The sequence below is a fragment of the Ictalurus furcatus genome, chromosome 2, assembly GCF_023375685.1.
Source record: "Ictalurus furcatus strain D&B chromosome 2, Billie_1.0, whole genome shotgun sequence".
Taxonomy (NCBI): Eukaryota; Metazoa; Chordata; class Actinopteri; order Siluriformes; family Ictaluridae; genus Ictalurus; species Ictalurus furcatus.
Window position 1 is genome coordinate 26,791,947 of NC_071256.1, and position 25,305 is coordinate 26,817,251.

The following is a 25,305-nucleotide window of genomic DNA, read 5'->3' on the forward strand; positions in this document are numbered from 1 at the left end:
ATGCCAAAAAAACTAATTCCTTTTCATCTTCAGCTTACTAGCAGACACAAAGGTTTTGCACTAAAATCGACTGATATTGGAAGCTGTTTATGATTCCCTCCCCAGTTCTGGCTGAAGAAAAGCAGCCCTAAAGCATGATGCTGCCACCACCATTCTTGACTGTGGGTATGGTGTTCATTTGGTGGTGCTTTTTTTTGCACCAAACATACTTTTTGGAATGATGGAATTATCATAGCTTTTGGAATTGGTCTCATTTTTCCACATGCTTTTGGGTGGTTTAGGAAGGCTTAGATGTTTTTTGTGAGAAAGGGCTTCTGTTTAGCCACCGTACCCCACAGCTCAGACATGTGAAGAATATGAGAGATTGTTGTCACATGAAAGAGTAATCAGTCCTTTTCAGATATTCCTGTAGTTCCTTTAATGTTGCTGTAGGTCTCTTGGCAGTCTCCCTGGTAAGTTTTTGTCTTGTCCTTTAGTAAATTTTGGAGGGTCATCCTGTTCTTGGTAATGTCACTGTGGTGCCCCATTTTCTCCCCTTGTTGCTGATGGCCTTCACGGTGTTCCTTGGTACATCTAATGTTTTTGAAAATTATTTTATACGCTTCTCCTGATTGTTTTCCTTTGACAAGTTAGATACAATACAGGCCTTTTAAGCTCTTTGTGGACCATTGCTTCAGGAGCCAGATGAAACCAAAAAGATGTGAAGAAAATCCTACAGAAACTGCTGGTCATTATTTGTGGTTAATCAGAATAATTTCATAGATGACAGCTGTATGATAACTAATTTTGAACATGACACTAAATGTGATTGGTTTATATTGAAGACAGCCACACCCCCAATTATTAAAGGGTCTGCACACTTATGCAACCAGGTTATTGTATGTTTTTTCCCCCTATTTTTCCCTAAAATGTTTCTGATTGTATTTCACTTAATTTTTATACATTGTTATGTCATATTGATGGTGAAAAAAGTTCTGACATGATTTATTTTAGTTTCATTTTTTTAACTTTACAAAAACATGCCATTTTAACGGTAGTGTGTAGACTTTTTATATCCATTGTATAAAACCAACATCAATTTTTTTATATAGCAGCACACTGCTGTTGCTTATTTTCCTAAAACAGCACAACCCATCACTGATTATCTTCCTATAACTACAGTGCCCTTTTGTTGATTATTTTGTTATAACAGCACCCTGATGTTTATTATTTTCCTATAACAACATACCTCAATCTTTGTTAGTTTCCCATGACAGCATGCCCTGACTATGATTATTTTTTTCTATAACAGCACACCTTGCGGTTGACTGTCTTCCTATAACAGTATCCTGCTGTTAATTATTAAGCTATAATAGCACCCTGCTGTTGATTAGTTTCCTATAATAGCACACCCTGTCGTTGATTATGTTCCTATAATACCCCTGCTGAAAAAAACCCAACAGAAACCATCACAGAAATTCCAATGGTTTCCATTACAAATCCCATTAAAAACCATCGGCTAACCATTAAAACCATTACCATTACCATTACTGGTGATTAAAGTATCCACTAGACATAACATGCCACCAAAAGAAGGCAACAAATTACCAGCAGAGACCCACAGGGACCATTTCAGTTTCTACTAAAACCATTACAATTCCCATTATAACCATTACAAATTCTATAAGGGTTTCTATTGTTGTTTTTTTTCAGTAGGGAGATACCCTGTCATGCTCTATTCCTTCTTGTGAATTCTTGAAAACCCCTGCAGCACAGGGAGAACATGCAAACTCTGCACACACAGGGCAGTGACGGGAATCAAACCCCCAACCCTGGAGGTGTGAGGCAAATGTGCCTCACTAAGCCATCTTGTGCCCTATGCTTCTTCTTCTTCTACTTATTATTATTATTATTATTACTATTATTATTATTAACATTTTTTTTCTTCTAAAGTCTGGAAACGTCTGTAATTTAAAGGTGCTCATTTCCAGAAACATTATGCAAAATTCTGAAAACATTTTGGAAAAGCATTACATTGTCTTTAGATGTCTTCTGCACCAACCCAGTGTCTCTAATGCATATTAAGTCGCATGTTTCCTCTTTTTGCGATACACTTATTGGAATTTAAAAAATACGATTAAAAAAAAAATCATCAAAAAAGAGAGAAAGAGAGTAAGCGTCTGTCATGGCGCCCCTCTCTTCTCTCCACACAGTGAAATGTTTCTGGGCTAAACCCTCACCCCCAGAGCTCCGCCCCCCGCCCCCCATGGGCGTGGCCAGGCTCGCGCACCGCTTTAACTACTTTTCCCGGCTTGCATTGTAATTTAACTCTTGGCCACGTCCACCGGCCACGTCGCCCCGCGTTCGCCATATTTCTCGGAGGAATGCGCTGGAAAAGTGTTGGAAAGCGGTTCAAGCAAATTTCACCCGTCTCGTATTCGTAACAGCGGATAAAACGATTCACTCTTGCTTCGTGTTCAAGTCAAGGAACATTTAAAAGCCACAATGAATATCTTTAGGCTGGCTGGAGATCTGTCTCACTTAGCGGCAATCATCATTCTGCTGCTCAAAATCTGGAAAACCCGTTCCTGCGCAGGTAAGCCGAGCAGCTGCGGGGGAAATTATGTGTGCATTTAAGTTTATACATGGCTTTACTTTATCTTGTGTGTTTGTGCACGATACATTTTGTTTCATTCCAACGGCACCGAAGTTGTTCCGTCCTGTCTTGGCTAGTTTCGTGTTAGCAAGCTAACCCAAGCTAACTCGTCAGCAGCTTTTCATTTGAAGGAGCCTGAGTGAATTTTATTGAATGAAAATTGTTGTGGTTATTGCTATTAGGAAGAAAAGTACAGTGTATGTTGTTTACTGCGACGTTACCTGAGGTAACTTAGGAGTGAGCTAGCAGCTATCATTCCTGCTGCTAGCTAACGCTTAGGGACTAACTAGCTGGACATGTTAGCAACTAAAAGAGAAGCTAGATTGATGGGTAACGCTAATGAGTGTTGTGTTGTGGGATAATATCAGAAACGGCAATGAATAATGTCCTAGAGGTGTAGAAGTGTTTGAAGGGTGGCTCAGTACTATGTTAGCTTATATATAGATATAGATATATATAATTATTACATTTCCTATCTTTTGAATGATTAGTTACTGTTGAATAGGTGATCGCTGCAGCTGCAAATGTTGTTGTTAATGTAATAAAAGGACCCACGATTGCTTTACTATTTGACCACACAAACAATGCCTAGTCGATAACATCGATCAAAACATACCGAAGTGCAAACTACTTGCGTTTCAAGTTTGCACTGCTGTTTCAAAGCGATCTCAGAACAGTGTGTATTAATGCAGTGTTATTAAACTGCATTATCCAGAAGGAAGTCTATCATTACAGAACTCTTCGTGACGTGGCAGCACCTCATAGGCGTCATCGCGCTGCACTTCCATGCTCCGAAGTGACATGTCCTAGTTATCAACATAGCTGATTACTGAGCCTTGTACCATCGCTTGAGCATTTACATGCAAACGCTGACTGTTTTGTTTGCTTTTCTGACAGGAATCTCTGGGAAAAGCCAGATACTCTTTGCTTTGGTGTTCACAACACGTTACCTGGATCTGCTCACCTCCTTTATTTCTCTCTACAACACGTTCATGAAGGTAGGTGGTTTCCCATTTCGACAAAAAAAAAGTGTGAGACAACATAGTTTGCATTTACCACAGCCCTTTCCTATCGTTTCATTACTAGATCGTCTACATCGGATGCGCCTATGCTACCGTGTACCTCATCTACATGAAATTCAAGGCTACTTATGATGGAAACCATGACACCTTTAGAGTGGAGTTTCTAGTAGTTCCTGTGGGAGGCCTGGCCTTTTTGGTCAATCATGACTTCTCTCCTTTGGAGGTATGTTACGTGTTAGTCATTGTGTACATTGTGTTGAACTGATCATGCATGAGTTTGGCATTTAAAAAAAAAAAACCCTGTGTCTTTATGAAATCAGATTCTGTGGACCTTCTCCATCTATCTTGAGTCAGTGGCCATCCTGCCTCAGCTCTTCCTGATCAGTAAGACCGGAGAGGCTGAGACCATCACCACCCACTATCTGTTCTGCCTGGGTGTCTACCGTGCCCTCTATCTCTTCAACTGGATCTGGAGGTTCTACTTTGAGGGCTTCTTTGACATGATTGCTATTGTGGCTGGGGTGGTCCAGACCATCTTGTATTGTGACTTCTTCTACCTTTATGTCACAAAAGGTGAGGTCCAGGGAGAGAAATAAATTCAGTACCTTGTCCTCAGGTTCAAAACTCCACTTCTGGGGAGCCAGTGTCCTACATAGTATGAAGTTTTCCCTTCTCCTATCATACCTAATCCAGGTCATGATGGGTTTGATGATTAGCTTATCAGTTGGCTTGAGTGGGGCAGTTTCCCAGGACTGGAGTTGAGAACGCTTTCTATTCAGAGTCATGTTACTTAGAAACAAATGGCATTCCCATGAGCTGTTGGGATGATTGTAAAAGAAAAAACAAACTGTGATTAAGGACCTGTTGTGCCATTGTGTCTCTTGTCCATACAGTGCTGAAAGGAAAGAAGCTTAGCTTGCCAGCGTAAGTGCCAAAGAACAGAAGACCTGTGTCACCATTCAGACTCATATGGGGGGGGGGCACGGGCCAGCAATGTCACAGCAAGAGGCCGAAGACAGAAAGCGCACGTGAAACTGCTGCCGTTTGTGAAATGTCATCTGGATGAAAAAAAAATGACTGCACAATGACTGCAATGAGGACTTCTCTTGGATTTGGCAATGGAAATTTTTTGTTTTCAGCATCTTGCGATACCTTTTTAGTGCTGTTAAGAAAAACTCAAAAAGAACAAAAAAAAAAAGTAAACAAATACTTTTTCTATGTGAGGTGTTTCATAAGTTTAAATGTTAAATTTGGCCAGATTAAACACACCTTAACTCCTACTACATGTACTTTTTGAAAATTTATTTGTGGTTTCTAGGAGTGTTGAATCAGGTACAGTTTGTACTTTGACATAAGTGACACATGAAGTACTATACACATATTTTAAACCATCTCATTTTTTCCCTATAACATGAAATTGCTTTAGACTTCAATGGCCTTTCAAATTTCGTCAACTTACACAAATGCCTTATTCATTTGAGAAGAATTATAGCCAGTATGTAAGCAGAAACGTTTCCTTGTCGACTTTTCCGTAGAAGGAGAATGTTTTGTACTACCAAATCATTCAGCACTGATAAGTTTTTATTTCTTATGTATTGGCTCCAAATTACTGTGCATTTTGTATCTCTGTTAAGGTTGTAGTCATTCAGTAGTACTCATGATGTAATGTACAACCTCCATAACACAGGACAAGATAATATTAATAGTAGTATCCTGTGATTAAGTATTTGTTCTTTAGATGCAGTAATTTATCAACAAAGCCCATGGAATTTAATATGGTGTGCTTATCAAACGAGATCTGGAGCGTGTGTGTGTACAGATTTCATAGAACACTTGTGTTCAGTTTGGACATTCATTTATATATTCAGTATGCTTGATGTCCCCCTTCATGAGTCATTCTGCTAGGGTTTTCGTTTTTCGAGTTTTTATGTTATCACCTCCAATAAAATATTTTACAGGCCATTGGTTTAGATTTTTATTTACTTTTTTTTTTTTTTAACCCCTTTTTATTTCTACACTTTTCTAAATTGTAATGCATTAAGGCTTTGAGTAATTGAATCAAAACACACGAATACATTTATGTTTTATACTGTTTTAATGAAAAGTAGTTTTTTAGTGTAGTGTTAGGTGCAGCATGCAACAGATAAACGTACAATGCACTTGTTAAAATGCTACGATGACTTCTTTTACAATACAAGCATACAGTGAACATTGCAGGAACAAAAAACACCTTTTAGGCACCAGAAACCCACAAATAAATGCTGACCTATAAAAATATAAGCTCTTAAAATCCACTGTTTGCCCAAATGATGCCAAAAGTTTTAATACTTCCACAGGATGCCAATTGTTGTCCTAGGGGCTCTGAAACTGACACTAGTACAGTGTTCTGCTGATCTGGAATAACAGCAATATATGTATAGAATATAGCACAATGGTGCATGCTGTTTCAGGGGTTAAAAATATAAAATACACTTACAAAACCACTGTTCATATTATTTAAAAAAAGTAACAATATATAGTGGACATTTCTGCCATTGCACTCTCACTGGCCAAAAGCTGTGGATGGGGTTGTGCAATATAAATGTGTAGACCGTATTACCACTCAGTCATTTTCTCAGTCTTTTTCTTTCTCCATGTCTCCTGCAGAGACTGTCCTTTCAGGTACTCTATTGGGTGAAAGGCAGAAGGAAAATATTAGAAGGTACAAGAGTGAAGCACTGCTGTGAGAATGTGACGTGATTGGTGAGATAACAGGGTATCTGCAGGTATCAGCACTTCAAATGCAATACTTTTTAATACAATATTTAAAACATTTCCAAACAATTTTAATACCTACACGTATGTCACTTCAATCACGCTACCAGGGGTGGGCAATCTTATCCGGAAAGGGCCGGTGTGGGTGCAGGTTTTCATTCCAACCAAGCAGAAGGCACATCTGATTCCACCTGTTTAATCAGTTGATCTTGGCGTTCAATAGATTCAGGTGTGGCTTCTGCTTGGTTGGAATGAAAACCTGCACCCACACTGGCCTTTTCCGGATAAGATTGGCCACCCCTGCGCTACACGATACATCAGCTATAATGGATTGTGTTCATGCATATACATCCATTTCTCGGTTTAAGTAAACTGTAGCAGGGTAAACTTCTATAGAGGTAGATGGTAAATGTCCTTTTTGCGTTACCATTTGCTCCAATAGTGAAAGGAGAAAATAAAATCCAGTATTTCTTTTCCATGACTTTACAAGAGAGGAAAACATATAGAAAGATGCATTATGGCAGTCAGAAAAGAAAAATTGACCCTTACCCCCTCGCAGCAGTGTTTACAGGTTTGTTTGTTTTTTGTAATTTAATGCCAGTTTAATGTAGAATCCAGTGTTACAAATGTACGTACATTTTTGTAAAGGACAAAAAAAAACGTTATTTTGCAATATTGCTTTTCCACTGAATAATACTTAATAATAAAAATGTTTTTTTAAGTGGGGGTACAAATAGTAATATACTTCTGACTTCACTTTTATCCGTTAGACCTTGTGGCTTTTATTTTGTTCGGAAAACTGCAGGAAGACCTTCTTTTAAGTTGGCTACAATGTTTTAAATTCACTTCTCATTACCAATCAGGTGAAACACTGAGTGCAACACAGTCACATGGGTTTACCATTTCAAAAAGCAACGAGCGACAATAAAATCTAGATCTACTTTTATGGTTCGGTTGCATTTTTAAGACTTTTGAAACGTGAATTTAGTTAAGGCCTTGTTTTTAACTTAAGGAATTTAAGACGTTAAGGACCCGCAGAAACCCTGGATAAGGTACCTGGGAATGCAAGAGTAATTGAAGACATGTGAGCCAATAATGTACATGATGCTTAGCACACAGGAGATCCAGAAGGCCACCACGGCAAGACAGCAGAAAACACAGAGCAAGATGACTCCTCCGAAAGACAGCAGGAAAACTGGATAGGAAATATAGTACAATGTAATGTGAGCAGTAACTGAGAAGTGATTCACTGAAATGACTGGGTATCTACTAGTTACTCTGCATTATTGGCTGCATTCCTTACTTTCAATAAATATGCAATATGCAGTAACAGTGATGAACGTAACAGCAGCATATGCCAGGAAAAGCCCAACAGGTACTGAGGCTGTTAGACCAAATACAAGCAGCACCAGTGTGATGAAGGGGTGGTGGTGGTCACTCAGATACTTTCCCACCTTGCTATTCAAGAGCTCTTCGATCTAGAGAAAAGAGGAAACATTCAAATCATTCTGTGGTTGTAGGTAATGGACGTGTCTTCTGTACTTAAAGTGGTGCTTGAAAGTTTGTGAACCCTTTAGAATTTTCTATATATTTGCATAAATATGACCTAAAACACCATCAGATTTTCACCCAAGTCCTCAAAGTAGAGAAAGAGACCCCAATTAAACAAATGAGACAAAGAAATATTATACTTGGTCATTTACTTATTGAGGAAAATGATCCAATGTTACATATCTGTGAGTGGCAAAAGTGTGGCCATCTTGTGCTGCAATAACTGCAAGTAAAGATTTCTGGTAAGTTTATCAGTCCTGCACATCAGCGTATGTGACTCTATAACATTCTGGGTCATTTTCCCCTCAATAAATAAAATGACCAACTATAACATTTTGTCTTATTTGTTTAATTGGTTTCTCTTTGTCTACTTTTAGGACTTGTGTGAAAATCTGATGATGTTTTAGGTCATATTTATACAGATATATAGACAATTATAAACTTTCAAGCACCACTGTATATAATGTACAGTATAACGCTGCCTGAATGCAGTAGCGGTGGCTCAGTGGTTGAGGTTCTGTGTTAGTGTTTAGGTAGTTGTGAATTCAAATCCCAAGACTGCGACAGAGCGACTGCTGGGCGGGCACTTAGAGGAAAAATCCACTTGGAAACAAATTGCATATTAAACTTTATCAGTAACGCACAATCCAAGATTTAATTTCTAATAAAATTCTGAGTTGACTTTTTAGTTTAAATTCGAGTTAGTTGCAGTTAAAACGTTCATGGTCACATTGGTATCTCTTCACTACGGTTAATCTTTATTTACATTACTGATAGTTGCGCAAATGAAATTTATATCTTGCTCTTCCGTTAACAGAAACTTGGATCTCCTCCGGGTTCTCCGGTTTCCTCCCACCTCCAAAAATGTCAATTGTTGGACTGGCGACTCTAAATTGCCCGTAAGTGTGAATGAGTCTGTGTAAAGTACCCTGTGATGGACTGGTGTCCCATCCGAGGTCGAGGTGGGCATCATGCCCAGTATTCTTGGAATAGGACCCAGGTCCACTCTGAGTCACAGTCTGTGACCCTGACCAGGGTAAAAACGGTTATGGAAAATGAATGAATGAATGAAATTATAATCCTCAAAAAGCAATTTGACTAACTTGTTGCACTGGACAAAATTTCCAAATGCATACACGATAAAAACATTGTATAAAACGTCACCTTAGGTTCCCACTTGAAGTCCTCCATTAATGCTCCAAATTTGCCTAGAGCACCTTCAGCAGCAACACCTTATTTCCTCTGGAATGATTTGAAAATGGGTTTACAGTTAAAAAAACAAAACCGAAAACTTAAAATACATAAAATGACGGAATAATAATATGTTACAACAGAAACCTGAGCTCCTTCTGGGAAGCAGCTTCGCATCGACTAAACAGTTCAATAAAAGTAGGAAGCACTTGAGGAAAATATAGAAACACTTTTCTAGCTGCCTTTTTTCTTGTTTATTTAAAGTTGAGCTGCCTGTTTAATAGTGTGAAGTTAATGGCACTAGTCCTTGAATTCAGTCATTATTATGACATGGCTAACAAAATACATTCTACATCAACAGTTAGTATTAGCACTAATGCGGAGTCTTTCTTAACTTTAGCTCGGCTCACCAAGTGTGCCCTCGACAATAAGCGCACAGCCATGAGACAAACAACTAGCAGCCTAGTCAAAGTAAACGGAATGTAAACTACAGTATAGTAATACAGATACCTGCTCATCCGAAAAAAACACGTTCTCAAAAATAAGAATTTAGTCTTGTCTGACTTTATAATAACCCACCCGTATTCGGACGAATACCTCCTCCTGCACCATGAAGTCGGACGCCGATTGGACGTCGAGAAAGAAAAGAATTGGACAAAAAATAACCAAACAAAAGCTGTAAATAATTTCTCAGTAATCCTATAAGAAATGGATCATGACACATTTCCCTTCATACAGCTAGTAGCCTATCACACAGCTTTAATCACTGAGCTGTCAATTCAGTTATAGCCTAAATAAATGGCACAGACTGCCAAAATGATTTTTATTTAACGCAAAAATGATTTTTTGAAAATGAAAATTTTTTCAAAATGAAAATTTTGATGAAGGTGATTGGATAGACAGATTTTATCTGTACAGAAATATCCCAGGTTATTAGCTAGGCGATATGTTTCAACGTATTTGTTTTTATTTATTTATTTGTTTTGTTTTATTTAAATGCCAGTCACATTACAAACAATAAACATTTCCTATAGGCATTTCCAACATATAGTATAAACATACTGAACAAATATAGAAAGTATTTGTTTCATATTTCCTGGGTGTGATTTTCATAACTTCTCAATTGACCAATCCGCGAACCTCTGTTTAGAAGTGCTGACCAATCAAAGCGCAGGAGGCGGGTTCGGTGGGACTACGGGTAGGGAATTTATTATATGAGATGTCGTTTAGTGGAGACTATGGGTAATGGTAAAAAAAAAAAAAAAAAAAAAAGGCACCACCTAGAGGCCAACCAAGAATATGTTGTGTCATACATGGAAAAAGCATTAGTTATCACAAGTGACCTAGATTTTGATCAATAGGCTAATTAAACAAGAACTGAAGATCAAATCAGTGAAGTATATCTAAACGTAGCTATATTAGTCTATTAAGATGCAATAATTTAGAATTTATAGACAGTATATGACTGTTGTACTGAAGACATGCTGGTCAGACCAAGTTGCACAAACTATATGAACAATATTCACATTTAACTGAACTGATTTCATTTTTTACATACAGTTGAACATATACAATTTGTTTATAACAACATAAATCTGTGCCTGGATTATGATAAATTAAGAACGGACATTACAAGAATACATACGATTTTTTAAATTAATAGATTCATTTTGTAGTTTCACAATTTTATGCATTAAATCCATTTATTAGTGACCTACAAAGCATTGAAGCGATGCTTTTATAACCATGGCAATTATTTTATGTGATCTTTTTCCTTTTGTTGTACTATAATATAGAGTAGCCTATACATAATATATCTGTTGTACTACAATATACTGTATGATAAATAATGATTGAGGATTCTCAAAACTATTTCTGTTTAACGCATTATTATGTAATTCAATTATAAAAATTATTTTATTAAATTATTATAAAAATATTACATGAAATTATTACTTACATTATTAATGCAACAATGCTAAAAATATATATATATATATAAAAATAATAATAACTACATCAAATAAGAACGTCTTATATTGAAACTCTGGCAACCTCTAAATTTGGCTGTGCAAGACTCAAGCCATTTCCGGAGTTTTAGCTTACAGTAGGCTACGTGTGGATAAATCTTCTAGTGATTCTTTATGGCGTGAGGAAGAATAATGTGTAACTATTAGAAATATACATATGTAAGCCTACTACTACTACTACTAATAATAATAATAATATTAATAATAATAATAATAATAATAATAATAATAATAATGCTACAACGACGGTAATACAGTGTTGTTGTAACCAGGGGTGGACTTACACTGGGTAACCGCCTTGGGCCCCCAGAAGCCGAGGGCCCCCCAAAAATGCAAATTATATAGGCTATATTTTTAATTATTAATGCTAAATAACGTATGGTGAAGATTTAAATATCAGTGCGATCATGCAGTTGTATAAGGCCCCATTCCTATATTTGGCCTAGGGCCCCCAAATCACTAAATCCGCCCCTGATTGTAACTGTAAGGCTGTTTTTACTCTCATTCTCCTTTTATGATGATGATGATGATGATGATGTTTGAGTTCTTCTTCTTCTACTTGTTGTTGGTGGTATTATTATTATTATAATTATTATTATTATTATTATTATTATTATTATTATTATTATTATTATTATTGTTGTTGTTGTTATCTAGCTCCTTGCATGGCAGCTCTGCTACCATTGGTGTGTGAATGGGTGAATGAGAACGACTGTAAAGTGCTTTGGAACCACTAAGGATAAAAAAAGCGCTATATAAGTGCAGACCATTATTATTATTGTTGTTGTTGGAGCTATTATTATTATTAGTAGTAGTGGTAGTAGTATTGACGAGGATTAATATTATTATTATTGTTGTTGTTGGAGCTATTATTATTATTATGATTAGCCTATTATTATTGCCATCATCATCATTATTATTATATGGCGTTATGAACGCTGGGAAGAAAATCCCGTAGCGCGCGCTGTGAGGGCGTGACGTCACCGTGCGATGGTGTGGTCAGCTGTTGTGAGACGAGACCACGGGAGGAGAAGAAGATTCCACGTAACAACCCAAACGGCGGTCACTTCCAGGCAGAGACTGTGGAGCTTTTATTATTTTTTTCTGTTCCACGTTGACGCCCACAGAGATATCAGAGAAGCTGGTCGCGGAGAAAGTAATATAGGGCACCATTGTTTTGCGGCAGGAAGGGAAAGAAAATGGAGCTGGAGGACGGAGTGGTGTACCAGGACGACACGGGCACGTCGGCGATTATGTCGGAGCGCGTGTCGGGCCTGGCCAGCTCCATCTACCGCGAGTTCGAGCGCCTCATTGGCAAATACGACGAGGACGTGGTGAAGGAGCTGATGCCGCTCGTCGTGGCCGTGCTCGAGAACCTGGACTCGGTGTTCGCTGAGAACCAGGAGCACGAAGTGGAACTGGAACTGCTCAAAGAGGACAACGAGCAGCTCATCACGCAGTACGAGCGCGAGAAGGCGCTCAGGAAACACGCCGAGGAGGTGAGCCGCGCTTTTCCTTAACCCCTCAAGCTCTCTGAGAGATCAGCGCCTTTGTTTTGCTCTCGCACATCTGCCACTCGCTCTGTGCACGTGTACGTGTGTGTGTGTGTGTGTGTGGCTTTGTCAACAAAAACCCCAGTGATGCCCCCCATCCCCATATTAATGGGAATGCTCTCAGGCCTTCCCAAGAACGGAAGTTGGATGCTTTTTTTTTTTTTAATAGAAAACGTGCTTTGTTTACATGTTGTTTTCCTGCACTCAGTAACCTTTCTTATTTATCCCCGTGCTGCACATGCTTTAGAGGCACTGGAGATGTCTTATTAGGGCAATGGGCTGGGGATCGATTGGTAAACAGCGATATAACGTGGTGACACCAGACAGCTGTTACTACTTTGAGATTAAAGCAACATTCTGTTCCTCATGCTGTCAGAAGGCACAGCTTGAGAGAGAGAGAGAGAGAGAGAGATTGGCTAGGCCAGGCCAAGTAAACATTCCAAAAAGCATCACTAATAATATTAAGTAATTCATCTGAATATTCAGTGTGCTTTCTGGCATGACTTTTTCATAACATCTTTAGTAAAGACAGTCTTTAGGTTTTACTTACTGTCTAAAGCAGGGATAATCAACTAAAACTTGTAACTAAAATAATAGACTGTCTATAAGTATGACCGTTTGAAATGCTTATACTTGTTTCGAAATTTGCTTTCCTACTTTTGACTTGTACCACAGACTCAGAACAGATCTATTTTGAAATTGACACAGGGAGAATAAACGCACACTTCTCTGTCTGTTCGTGTTTAAACATTCGGTTTTTCATTGTTGGCTTTTTTTAAAAATTTTTTTTAAATAAGTCATGTCATCATTTCAGTAATCAGACCCAAGGGGTAAATAAAATGAAACATCCATGACAGTCTGTGAAAACTCTCCCCTTTCTGACCTAATGTCTCTACCAGTAGCTGGTCTTTAGGTTCGGCGCAATCAGCTCCCTAGCTCTGTAGGTCTTGAATCAATATATAATGTGCACGAGTTCGGACATTGGTAAGGACCCTGGTTCATTATACATTGGGACACTCAGTTGACGAGTCAATTTCCAGTGACATGACTACCTACTCGCGTTGTGAAGCTTCACCACTGGCATTTATCAACAACAGGCAGGACCAAGATCTTTCTGATATTATATGTCAAATAAACTTGTTAGCTTAATCACAGGCATTTCTGTCTCTGTACTTTAAGCAGGATCGTAGGCTAGCTAGTGTATTTCTTTAAATCATTATGCACTTAAGTTATTAGACTCAAACAAACCGTATATAGAATGTCAATTAAAATAGAAAATCTCTAATGCAAGTAATCATTTGAGAGATAAAACAACAAGCTAGTTACATTCATAGACGAAGTTGGCTGAGAGTTTGCCTGCCATTTTTTTTTTCGAGCTGAGAGGCTTCAGAAAATATGACGGCATTTCCAGTAAGGGAACATTGAGCATCGATGCTCTTTGGTTTTTGCGGTGCATTGTGGGATTTTTTTAGGGAGCTAACGTTCCAGTGCATTGGAATTATTTAGTGATTGAGACAGCCTTTAAAATGGCCAACTCCCTGATCAGTGCCCTGACTACTGAACTGGGGAGCTGATTCGGACATTCAGCTAAATAATTTAATGCATTTGATTGGATAAACCGCAACAGAGGAACCTGTTACAGAAGCTGAGTTGGTTTATGTTTGAAAACTGGAGTACTTTTCATACGTTTATCGGCTCTGCTGCAGTAATTTTTCAAGTATTTGTTTTGGTCCGTCTACATCCGGTTGATAACGCCTGGTCTAAAGGGTTGTTACGCCCATGTAGATTAAAGTTTGGGTGTAAAAACACTCTGTAGCATTTGGATTCGGGCAGCTGTAAATAAACTATCTGCTCAAAATAACCACTCCAGTCTCTGCAGCTCCCTAGGATCAGTAAACAGGAGAAAAAAATAATGTCATAAATAATACAGCCAGTTGTACTTGACTTTCAGCATTCAGGTGTTCTAGCTTAGGCAGGGCATGTGTGTGTATTTTGAGGGTGTGGTTTTAGAGGATACAGTGAAAGGAAGGTGGTATTTGAATTGTGAGTCTCAGAACAGCTAGCTTTATCTAAGCTACACTAAAATCAATGATTACACCTTTAACGGGGAACAGTCATGTTTGGCCATTACTTTTAATAGTGGAAAGTGTTGCACCAATCCAGAGCATTAAAAATGACAGTAATTCCAAACAAAACTATAAACCAACCCCAAAGATGATATTCATTCATTCATGTTCAGTGACCTCTTTATCTTGGTTAGGATTAGTGTAGATCTGGAGTCTATCCGGTAACACTGGATGCAAAATGAGTTCATCCCGGATGGACACCAAGTTCACGCCCACACACTCACAGCTACGGGCAATTTAGCATAGCCAATCTGGATGTTTTTGAGAGGGGGAGGAAACCAGGGAACCCTGAGTAAACCCACATGAACATGGCGAGAACGTATGAATCTGCACATAGAATTGAACCGGCAACCCTGAACCTGTGAGACAGCAATGCTACCTGCTGTGTCACCGTACTGCCCAGAGACATACACGTCTCTTTCAACACTTTTTTACATAATATCTTACAGTGTAGATGGGAAAAGGTATGTTATTACAGAGAACTTTACCCACCTCAGATCCATTTCTTCAGTAATGGTGATTTATCTGTTGACACTCAGTTACATGGACAACAATAATCTGATATTAACCCGATTAAGACAAGCCTCTAATTAAGAAACTACCATGTAAACAGCAATTATTGATTACCTTAATCTGGCTAAAGTCATACTGGAAGTAAATGCAAATTGAATTAAGACATGTGGAAGATTCCTGCTTTAGTCACATTATCGAAGTGCATTATAGACATGTAAACACCTTAATCACACTATTACCATCATGTGGGAATTTTCACCGCATATCGCGACAGGACATGTACGCACACGGCAGGGCTCAACCGTTTTACGGCAAACAAGAGATCACGGCAGCGTCCGAAACCGCGTACTTACCTACTGTATAGTAGGCGAAATACACGTATCTCAGCTACTATATAGTAGGTAAGTACGCGGTTTCTGACGCAGCCCACGGCTTCAAGCAGTCGTCTATGTGCACATACAGCATGACAAATAATTAACTGCACTTGAAGCGTTCATAAAAATTAAAAATAAAAACACCCAAAACTGTACACGTTACCATAACGAAGACGAACTGTATGTTGATACGTGAAATTCTGGAGGGAACGTGGGACGGCGTAGCGCAGTAACGTAATGACGTGTGCCGTTAATCGATCTATGTTCTATAACATGTAAAACGGAAACATGAAAGGAGTTTTTTAAAAGCGACTCATGTAAACACCTTAATCACAGTATTGTCTTATTCAGAATAAGGTCAATAATTAGATTATTGCTGTCCATGTAAACGCAGTCCGTGTCTGATCGGCAACGCTAACAGAAAGCTAGCAGACTGTAGACCAGAAATCTTTTGACTTCTGAAGCAAACTTTTTTCAGTACACTCAATGTTGTGTTTGAATAGAAATTCACTTTCACTGTCTTCAGCTGTATGTGCTATATAAAGTCTTTACTTCCTTCCTTCAACAGCACATGTTGGCTTATTGACAGAATTAGCTTCAATATGTCTGCTCACTTCATCTTACCAAAATAACAATTCTACACAGGTAACACACAGGAGATGAGAATCCAGTGCTACACCACACAATCTAGGCTAAAGTCTGTAGGTCTGCAGGTGTGTACAGTATGATGACAACAGACTACAATATTTAGTTATTCAAATAATAGTACTGAATAAAATGATGTGATTTCAAACCATAATGTACCATTCATTCGTTCATTCATTCATTCATCTTCAGCAACCATTTTATCCTGGTCAGCGTCGCAGTGGACCTACATAATAATATATAGCTTATAAACATTCTCATTTCTTATATCTGATGGAGTTTTGTGATTTCAGTCCTTTCTAAAAGAATTCCTGGTCTTGATCATGCTGGGGCGTGTGTGTGCCAGAGAAGAGCTAAATTCCTAACTTTAATCTCTTTGGCAAAAGGAGATTACTGTTTGATGTAAATTAATCAGTTCTCCAAGTGTATTCTTTTGACAATGTGAGCCTATTGAGGGGATTTATTACTTACACACTGAACAAGGATTATGGCAATATGGCTGTCATGTTATCTGGTTTAACTAGAGGTTTTTGCTGAGGCATAATTGCTTTTCAAAAAAGTAAAGTAAGTAAAAAAAAATTAAATCTATATTTCTACCAGTCAGTTAATTTTTTTTCTTCTGTTGTTTGCTAAAAATTTATTTTGGCGCTAGTCAGTACCTTGATAGCAGAGTTTCCGAATTTCCCATAAGACAATGAGCAGCTTCTGTCATTTATAGGGATGATGAGGTCACTGTTGTATAATTAGGAACACACTGTAACTTCCTTCCTGTAGCAAGTATGTAGTGGAATATTTCTCAAAGCGTTGCTACAATCTGTAGGTTTATTTTGTTGGCTGTGTAATATAGGAATTTTCTTAAGCTTGGTACTATTTTTGCCTGCTTTTTCCTAAGAGAGCCACGTGGTGGAGGTTTCAGTTTGGGGAGTCCAGGCTAACATGGCCACACTGCTCTGTACGTGAGCAGCTTGAGTGACTCAGCACTCTGAATGTCTTTACTTTGTCACTCCTTTCAGCGTCACTCATTCACGTTCCTCTTACCGAAGCTTTTAGTAGAGCAGCAGCAGGCTGGATTCTGTTTCATACAGTGCTCAGCATGACTGTAAAGCATTTAGATCTTTGCTCTCAGTGTGTAGTAGAGAAATTGATTTGGAAGAAGTGACATGTGTTCGATAAAAAGATGGCATCTCATTTAAAACAGTTAAAAATAGTGTGTATTTCTGATTAATTTCAGGTTTAACCAGCATTCAGGTTTATTCCTAGCTATTAATATGTCCAGAGGAGTAACATTGTGTTAAGTGAGTTAAGTCGTCAAAATGGATGTTTAACTGAATCATTTTGCATTGAATATAATCAATTCTTTGTATTCAGTGCACACATGTGTAATCAGTGTTTTACTTGGCGAATTTTTTCGCCATCCTGTGATTTTATGTAAAGCCATGTTAGACAAAAATAGTTATTGCTGATGATAGCATTCAGGAATATGTACCAGACGGGGACAAATAATACATTTGTTAGCTAGTTCATCAGCCAATTATAAGATCCAGTGTAGTTTGTGCACTTTTTTATGTCCGGAGGAGTAACATCGTGTCAAGTGAGTTAAGTTGTCAAAATGGATGTTTAACTGATCCATTTTGCTTTGAATATAATTAATTCTTTGTATACAATGCACATATTTGTAAAAAGGTATTTTGCTTGGTGACTTTTTAGCCATCCTGGGTTAAATCCATTCAAATTAAAAAAAGTTAAAGGGAAAAATTAATGCTGCAACTATGAATGACACAAAGAACATATCTTGCCTGTAATGATACGCTGATAATTTGGAGTGTGAAACAAATGGGACAGTTAAAATGCACACTTAGCAGTGGCTTAAAAAGATCTTTAAAAACTCCTTGAAACCAAGTCTCCAGTGAGACTGCATGACTGTGTCTACTTCACAAAGCTTTTATAATTATATAGTTGTCACATGGAAGCCATTTGGAAATCATTGCAACAAAAGCTAGTGGGTAACACTCACAACCTGGCTTGCTTATAATTAGGATAAAAGAATAGTGTGATCCTTTAGGGAAATGAAGGGGTTGAGTTTTCTTGAGCTTAATGAAACCTCCAATGCATGTTACCCAGTTCTGTAGTATGGCTGCTGTTCAATAATGATTGTGTATCCTACATGAACTTATTCTAGATGTAACTGCCTTCCAGCAAAACTTAAAGCTTCTTTGAAGACGTACAGAAAATTTATACAGTAGATAGAGACTCGACTTGAGTCACACTTTGACAGACACATGACTCTAGGCTAGTGACATTTCTGCCCGGATAAAAGCATGAACCAAAATGAATAAATTGGGACTGCCAACCTTAATTGCACACATCAGTATTCAGACCACAAATGTAACCACAGCAGTCCTTAAAAAGGAGCAATAGCTTATCTTCTCCTTCATCATTTTTCAGTGATACTCAGTGACATATTAATGAGAAATGTACTGTACAGTAGAAGTAGGTGGGACAGCAAAAGTTGGACTCCAGAAGCTCCAGAATTTCAGCTTGGCTTTGAAACCTGAATCTGTTTAAATGGAGTGTCCAGATGACGAGGTGAGAGAGCTGGACAGTCAAAAGGATTAAAGCACTTCTGCACTGGTCTCTTTAGGTAATAATGGCATTGTAGGTAATCTAGGGAATCACTAACCAAGTAAAAATAGCCCAACATGGTGATGAAAGTGTAAACCAAAAATGTCAGATTTCATGATCAAATATACTGTATCTTGTATGCCATTGAGCATCATATATTAATTATAAATATATATAGGCAAGTCGTTCAGGGTGGATATTTCTTCTTAGTGTTAACTAAAGTGTATAGTGAAGGCCTTGAGACTTGACACGACGTATCTCAGAATTGCAAAAAGTGACATGTGATCATCAACCATAAATTGATATTATTATTGTTTTTTTAACAACTATTTTAAACAAAGTTGTCAGTAGGCTGATAGTAACATCTGACATTTATGTCATTTTTTTTTTTTATGACTGTAGCTTAAAGTGAATGTGGATGTAAAGTGACAAGAACCTTCTGCTTGCATCAGTTCAGCTCTTGGGGCGATGTCGCTGTTTGTAGTGTTGGCTGTGTGATGAGAAGAGAACATGACAGACAGAGAAGCAACACCCTGCCATCCTGCCGTCTCACTAAGTCCAGATCTCCGGAATCACTAAATCTACGAGAGCCTCTTAATAGAGAGACACTGGGATGCCGTTACTTCTTGATCACTTGATCCTTTGTTGTGACGGGCAGAGCTGAGAACCTCTTGGTGTTAGGCCAGAAGACTTCTCCCAGTGACCAAGTGCTTGGGCTAATCTTTTCTATTTTAAACCAGATAATAAAGGCTTTGTGTTACTAGCATTTGGACTTCACAGTTAGATTTGAGTGTTTCTGTTGGCCTTTATTCAGAGGAATGAGCATTAATAGGTGTGATAATGGGTCATTTAGAAGTTTCCCCAGTAGAAAACACAAGATTAAATGGAACATCAGACAAAGCAGCGGTGCAGGATGTCCAATCTCCTTAGCTGTATTCCAGACACTCACTGGCTGTAGGGGGAAACTGGACAATAAGTCAGACAATAAAACTGCTAAATTGTATCTAGCAAGTAGTCACACATCCTGTGAATTTTGACCTGCTTTTTCCTTCTCATGTTGTGTGACATCGCATTGGAATGTAAGAATCTGTGTATTTCATTGGTGGCTCTTGCTTAATATAATTCACATACATTTATATTGATTAATTCGGCAGATAATTCAAAGCAACGTACAGTTGGGTTCACATATAATACATGCATCTAGCTGGAGCAGGTGATGGTTAACAGGCTTACTCGAATGCCACACAGTAGCTTAGGGCTGTAAACATATGAGTTACACAAATAGAGGAAATTCAAGACCATTGTTACCCTCCCAAGGAGTAGTTAACCAACAAAGATCATTCCTAGAGCAAGATGTGTAATAGTTCATGAGGTCACAAAGGAACCCAGGATAACTTCTCAGCAACTAAAGCCCTCTCTCTCATTGGCTAATGTTAATGTTCATGAGTCCACCATCAGGAGAACACTGAACAACAATGGTGTGCATGGCAATATTGCAAAGAGAAAACCACTGCTGACCAAAAAGATCATTGCTGCCCATCTGCAGTTTGCTAAAGTCGCGTGGACAAGCCAGAAGTCTATTGGAAAAAACTTTTGTGGACAGATGAGACCAAAATAGAACTTTTTGGTTTAAATTTCTTTGAGAAGCATTATGTTTGGAGAAAGAAAAACACTGCATTCCAGCATAAGAACCTTATGTCATCTGTGATACATGGTGGTGGTAATATCATGGTTTGGGCCTGTTTTGCTGCATCTTGGCCAGGACAATTTGATGGAACAGTGAATTCTGAATTACACCAGCGAATTCTAAAGGAAAATGTCAGGACATCTGTCTGTAAACTGAATCTCAAGAGAAAGTGGGTCATGCAGCAAGACAATGACGCTAACCACACAAGTCGTTCTACCAAAGAATGGTTAAAGAAGAATAAAGTTAATGTTCTGGAATGGCCAAGTCAAAGTCCTGACCTTAATCAAATAGAAATATTGTGGAAGGACCTGAAGCAAGCAGTTCATGTGAGGAAACCCACCAACATCTCTGAGTTGAAGCTGCTCTGTACTGAGGAACGGGCTAAAATTCCTCCAAGCCAATGTGCAGGACTGATCAACAGTTACTGGAAATGTTTAGTTGCAGTTATTGCTGCACAAGGGGGTCACACCGGATACTGAAAGCAAAGGTTCACATACTTCTGACACTCACAAATATGTAATATTGGATAATTTTCCTCAATATATAAATGACCAAGTATAATATTTATGCGTCATTTGTTTAATTGGGTTCTCTTCATCTCCTTTTAGGGCTTGTGTGAAAATCTGATGATGTTTTAGGTCATAATTATGCAGATATATAGAACATTCTAAAGGGTACACAAACTTTCAAGCACCACTGTACATGAAATTACGATTGTTAACTTAAGAGGATGCCAGAGAATACAGCAACTTAATCAGAGACATAAAATAAACAACACTTAAAGTGAGCTGTAAGCATTCAAATCAGAGATTGTCTATATCCCATACATACATTACAGTTTCATGAGCCTTGGTTATTATCTCTTGACCATGTTAAATTTTGCACACATTTATCTGTCAGCGCATGATATAAAATGATAAAATACAAATTTCTCATGGGCGTTCCAGTCACTCTCAACAGTACGTACAGTATTTTTCATCCCAGCTGAAGCATCATAATTTCTTTACATCTTATTGAGACCACCACAAATAGTGCTATTACAGTAATCTATACATGCATTAATTATTTTAATGTAGTACTGTGATATTGTGAATATTGTAGCAAAAAAAGGAAAAGAAATTCATGGGATTTAACATTTGAATATTTAACATTATCTCATGTTTGTTATTGTGTTCTCCGTGAGCAGAAGTTCATCGAGTTTGAGGACTCCCAGGAGCAGGAGAAGAAGGACCTGCAGAACCACATGGAGAGGATGAACTCACATTCACGCCAACTGGAGCTGAAAGTCAAGAACTTTGCTGATCAGAGTAAGCACTTACTCATTCTCTTACTCACTCTCTCACACTGTCCCTCCCTCCATGCATTTCTTCTACGACAGATTTAGCTACCCTTCCAACTCTGGCATTTTCTTAATTATTTCATGTTGCACAATGTTTACTATGAAGGTTCTATCAAGGAATACATCTCTAGTATTGCTGCTATGGTTGGGTGATATGACAATACGATATTGACATCACTGTTTAGTAGCAGCATTTGTTAGTGCTTTTATAACCTGAATGCGACTCACTATAACTAATTGTTGTTTTTTGTTGTCAGTTGTTTAATTTTCCTTCCTTCCCTTCCCTTGTTACATACTTTAGTCTTTTAGTTGATCTAAAATTATGATTGTAATACATTTCATGTATCATGAAGAAACGTCTGATTATTATACGGGGTGGATACAATTTAATGTTGTTTAATTATGAAAACCTCATTAGTTATTACAGTTTATACGACAGCGCACTTTGATTGGTCATAATGTGTTGATTAATTTTCTCTTAAAGCAGTATTCCTGGCTGTATTAATTTAAGTATATTAATGAGCTTGTTCTAATAAGTTATTGTGTCTATAATAACAGCTTACACAGGAATTTGTATGGAGGATGATCTACGTAATATAAGGCTAATAATAAACAGATTCAAATGTTAAAAAAAGAAATCGATGAAAATCATTGATATGATGAATAATTCTGTATGGAACCATTTATTAAACGTTTCTGGACGGAGTCTCCAGTGTCAGAGCTTAGTAACAATCAGAGCTTTGTCAAATCTTCAGGACAGGGGACTGTCTGGTGTCTTGGTCACATGACAATGTGTATTTTATTGTCTTATTCAGGAGAGAAAAAAGAGAGTGTGGTGAGGGAGTGACAGTTTATAGCTGCTATAACATAAGTGATAACAGAAACAAACTTGTCTCTGAGACTTTCTGCAACATCAAATGTGGTGAAAACGGTTAAAAATTATGAATCATTGCTCAGTAATAAATAAATCTCGAAAATTTTAAATTATTGTTGGCAAATCGCTGAGTTAAAAGAGAAATTTAAAAACATTTGGATGCATTGTTATTGGAAAATAATCCAATTAGGACTCCATCATGGATTACTTTCCTAGAATAGCACACTCCATCATAAGTAAGGCATAAGCCTTACTTATAATTCAGTTAAATTAGGAACCAGAGCTAACTTATTATTTCCTAATCTTATACTCAGTCCCTCCAGGATTTTGTGATTTTGATATCCCAGAAATAAATGCAAAATCAAGGAAACTCCGCAATATTCGGAGGAGCTTGCAGTTTTTCAAAATTGCTGTAGATTTTCCGCAGATATGGTCCAAGACGCATCATGTGATGTCATCAAAACACGCGTTCAGCAAACATTCTCTTCAATACACGTGCATCAAACATGAGTACAGCTAAAAGGTCTCATTTACCAACAAACAACATTGCAAAAGACAAAAAAACGCACAAAAAACTCTTGGGGCATTTTTGGCTGCAGCAATCACAAAAAAAAACCTCCCTGAAATCCTGTATGGACTGTATACTTGTAAACATAGGGGTATTCCATTCATGTGTTTGAAATATGTAGATGCAAGTTTTTCCAACAAGCAGTTTGTATCTCTCTGTCCCTCTTTTTCCCATGCCACTCATTCAGTTATGAATTTATAACTCCCCCCACACCGGTATTGTGCAGCTAATCTAGGCTATGACCTCATTTTAGTTACACCATCTTCCACACATGCCCATTAACTCTCACAGCCTAGTGCAATAAGAAAACAGCCAGCCATAATGTAACAGCAATTGAAACATATTCATTTCTAATCTTTTCCAGCTCTAGTGTATTTATACACTGTAACACCGGTATGATTTAGATTTATTTGCAGGCTTAGCCTCATTCTAGCAGGATTACAGAGTACACTGCGTTACTGGTGGGTTAAGCCCATGCGAAGCACTTTTGTTGTATGGTAGCTTATTTGGGAATTATAAAGCTCTCATGATACCAAAGCATACACCCACAGACTCTCTAATACGGTGCTCATGTATGGAAATTACAGCTCAAAAAAGCAGCTATGTGCAGCAAACCCTGGTAAGTGGTGAATGATTCACAAGAGCTGTATGCTGCCTGAGAAATATTTCCCATTGAGTTCATAGTCCAGTTTAAGCATGACCAAAGCATTTACAGCATGCTCTAAAAGGTACAGAAGATCCAGGACTATGTACAAGTTGTTAATACTGATTGATTGATGTCGATACATTTGTAAATGAGCTTCCATTTGCAATGTTGTTTCTTCAAATATATATATATATATATATATTTAAAAAATGCCCACTCATTCATAATGCAGATTATAACCCACATTTTGTTTCCCTTTTAAAAAAGGCAAATTTAGACCGCTGTCTGTTACAGCCTGGATCCTGACTAATTGAGGTTTGAGTTGTCATGGGAGCTGCTGATTTATTCATCTGTTCATGTGCAGGCTACATGAGTCCCCTCCATACATCACATCCACACATCAAAGACAGTCTCCCTCTGCTCCATCTTTCACCACGGCCTCAGGGCTGTGTCACTTTGAGCTACTAAGCCATAACACATCTGAAAGTGAGCACAGTGTCTGGACCGGTTTGGCTTTTTACGTGTATTCAGTTTTATCAGTATGTACAAAAGTCTAAACCTGTATTAGGGCTCAGTTCCACCTAATCTTTGTGAGTTGTTTATGGCATGCAAATGTTTAAAGATGTTACCTGAAATGACATGACAAGTAAAGAATTACAAAGAATTACAAAGAACATGTTACTTTTCAGTAAACCCTTGGATACTGGGTTTGGGTTTTTTATTCAGTCATGGTTGCATTTATGTGCTTATTTATTTATTTATTTATTTATTTATTTATTTATTTGCTGCTTTATTTATTTATTTGCATTTATGTACTGATATGGACAGGGTTTCTCTTCAGACTTTTTTGCATTCAAGTGGTCCTTTTCCCCCTGTGACTGTAAATGTGAAGTGGAGCTCTCCCATTCTGTAATTGGAGCATAAACATATTTCATATTTATACTGATGTGTGATAGAAGAATAGTCTGTCAAATTCCTTTCAAAGTTACATTTAAATGTTTACTAGTTACAGGATTTAGTGTTTAATTACATTCAATAGTTCTACTTTGGTTACTGAATAATTCATAGTACTGAATAACAAGCTTTAAGATGAAGAACTGAATAAGAACTTGGAACTTTAAGGGGATTTATACTAGCCTACAGCATTTATTTATGTTTGTAGTTTAGTTACACTA

The 25,305-nt window shown here is 37.8% G+C and overlaps 3 protein-coding genes across 10 annotated transcripts in view; 2 read left to right on the forward strand and 1 right to left on the reverse strand.

Moving 5' to 3' along the window:
- The first annotated feature begins 2,301 nt into the window (after positions 1 to 2,301).
- kdelr2a (KDEL endoplasmic reticulum protein retention receptor 2a) lies at positions 2,302 to 5,617 on the forward strand. The gene is made up of 5 exons (XM_053611906.1): positions 2,302 to 2,575; positions 3,533 to 3,633; positions 3,722 to 3,880; positions 3,978 to 4,230; positions 4,551 to 5,617. The coding sequence occupies exons 1-5, from the start codon at positions 2,485 to 2,487 to the stop codon at positions 4,583 to 4,585; spliced, it is 639 nt and encodes a 212-aa protein (XP_053467881.1). The 5' UTR covers positions 2,302 to 2,484; the 3' UTR covers positions 4,586 to 5,617.
- Positions 4,723 to 9,753, reverse strand: LOC128599884 (lipid droplet assembly factor 1-A). Of its 5 annotated transcripts, none has more exons than XM_053611934.1 (6): positions 9,733 to 9,750; positions 9,127 to 9,204; positions 8,891 to 8,989; positions 7,715 to 7,889; positions 7,468 to 7,606; positions 4,723 to 6,323 (listed from the first exon to the last, which is right to left on the reverse strand). In XM_053611934.1, the coding sequence occupies exons 3-6, from the start codon at positions 8,933 to 8,935 to the stop codon at positions 6,272 to 6,274; spliced, it is 411 nt and encodes a 136-aa protein (XP_053467909.1). In that variant the 5' UTR covers positions 8,936 to 8,989; positions 9,127 to 9,204; positions 9,733 to 9,750; the 3' UTR covers positions 4,723 to 6,271. The 5 variants fall into 5 exon arrangements, with proteins under 5 accessions (XP_053467909.1, XP_053467900.1, XP_053467894.1 ...); XM_053611925.1 differs by having other exon boundaries at positions 8,891 to 8,981; positions 9,664 to 9,744; XM_053611919.1 differs by having other exon boundaries at positions 9,664 to 9,744.
- A 2,232-nt stretch (positions 9,754 to 11,985) lies between these two features.
- The window catches only part of spag9a (sperm associated antigen 9a), a 43,665-nt gene continuing 30,345 nt past the window's right edge, over positions 11,986 to 25,305 (forward strand). For 2 of the 4 annotated variants that reach the window (XM_053611989.1, XM_053611972.1), the window contains exons 1-2: positions 11,986 to 12,682; positions 21,890 to 22,010. In XM_053611989.1, coding sequence (XP_053467964.1) covers positions 12,383 to 12,682; positions 21,890 to 22,010 — 421 coding nt within the window. In that variant the 5' untranslated portion in view covers positions 11,986 to 12,382. The remainder of the gene's footprint in view (positions 12,683 to 21,889; positions 22,011 to 25,305) is intronic. The other 2 variants (XM_053611963.1, XM_053611980.1) reach the window with 2 other exon arrangements.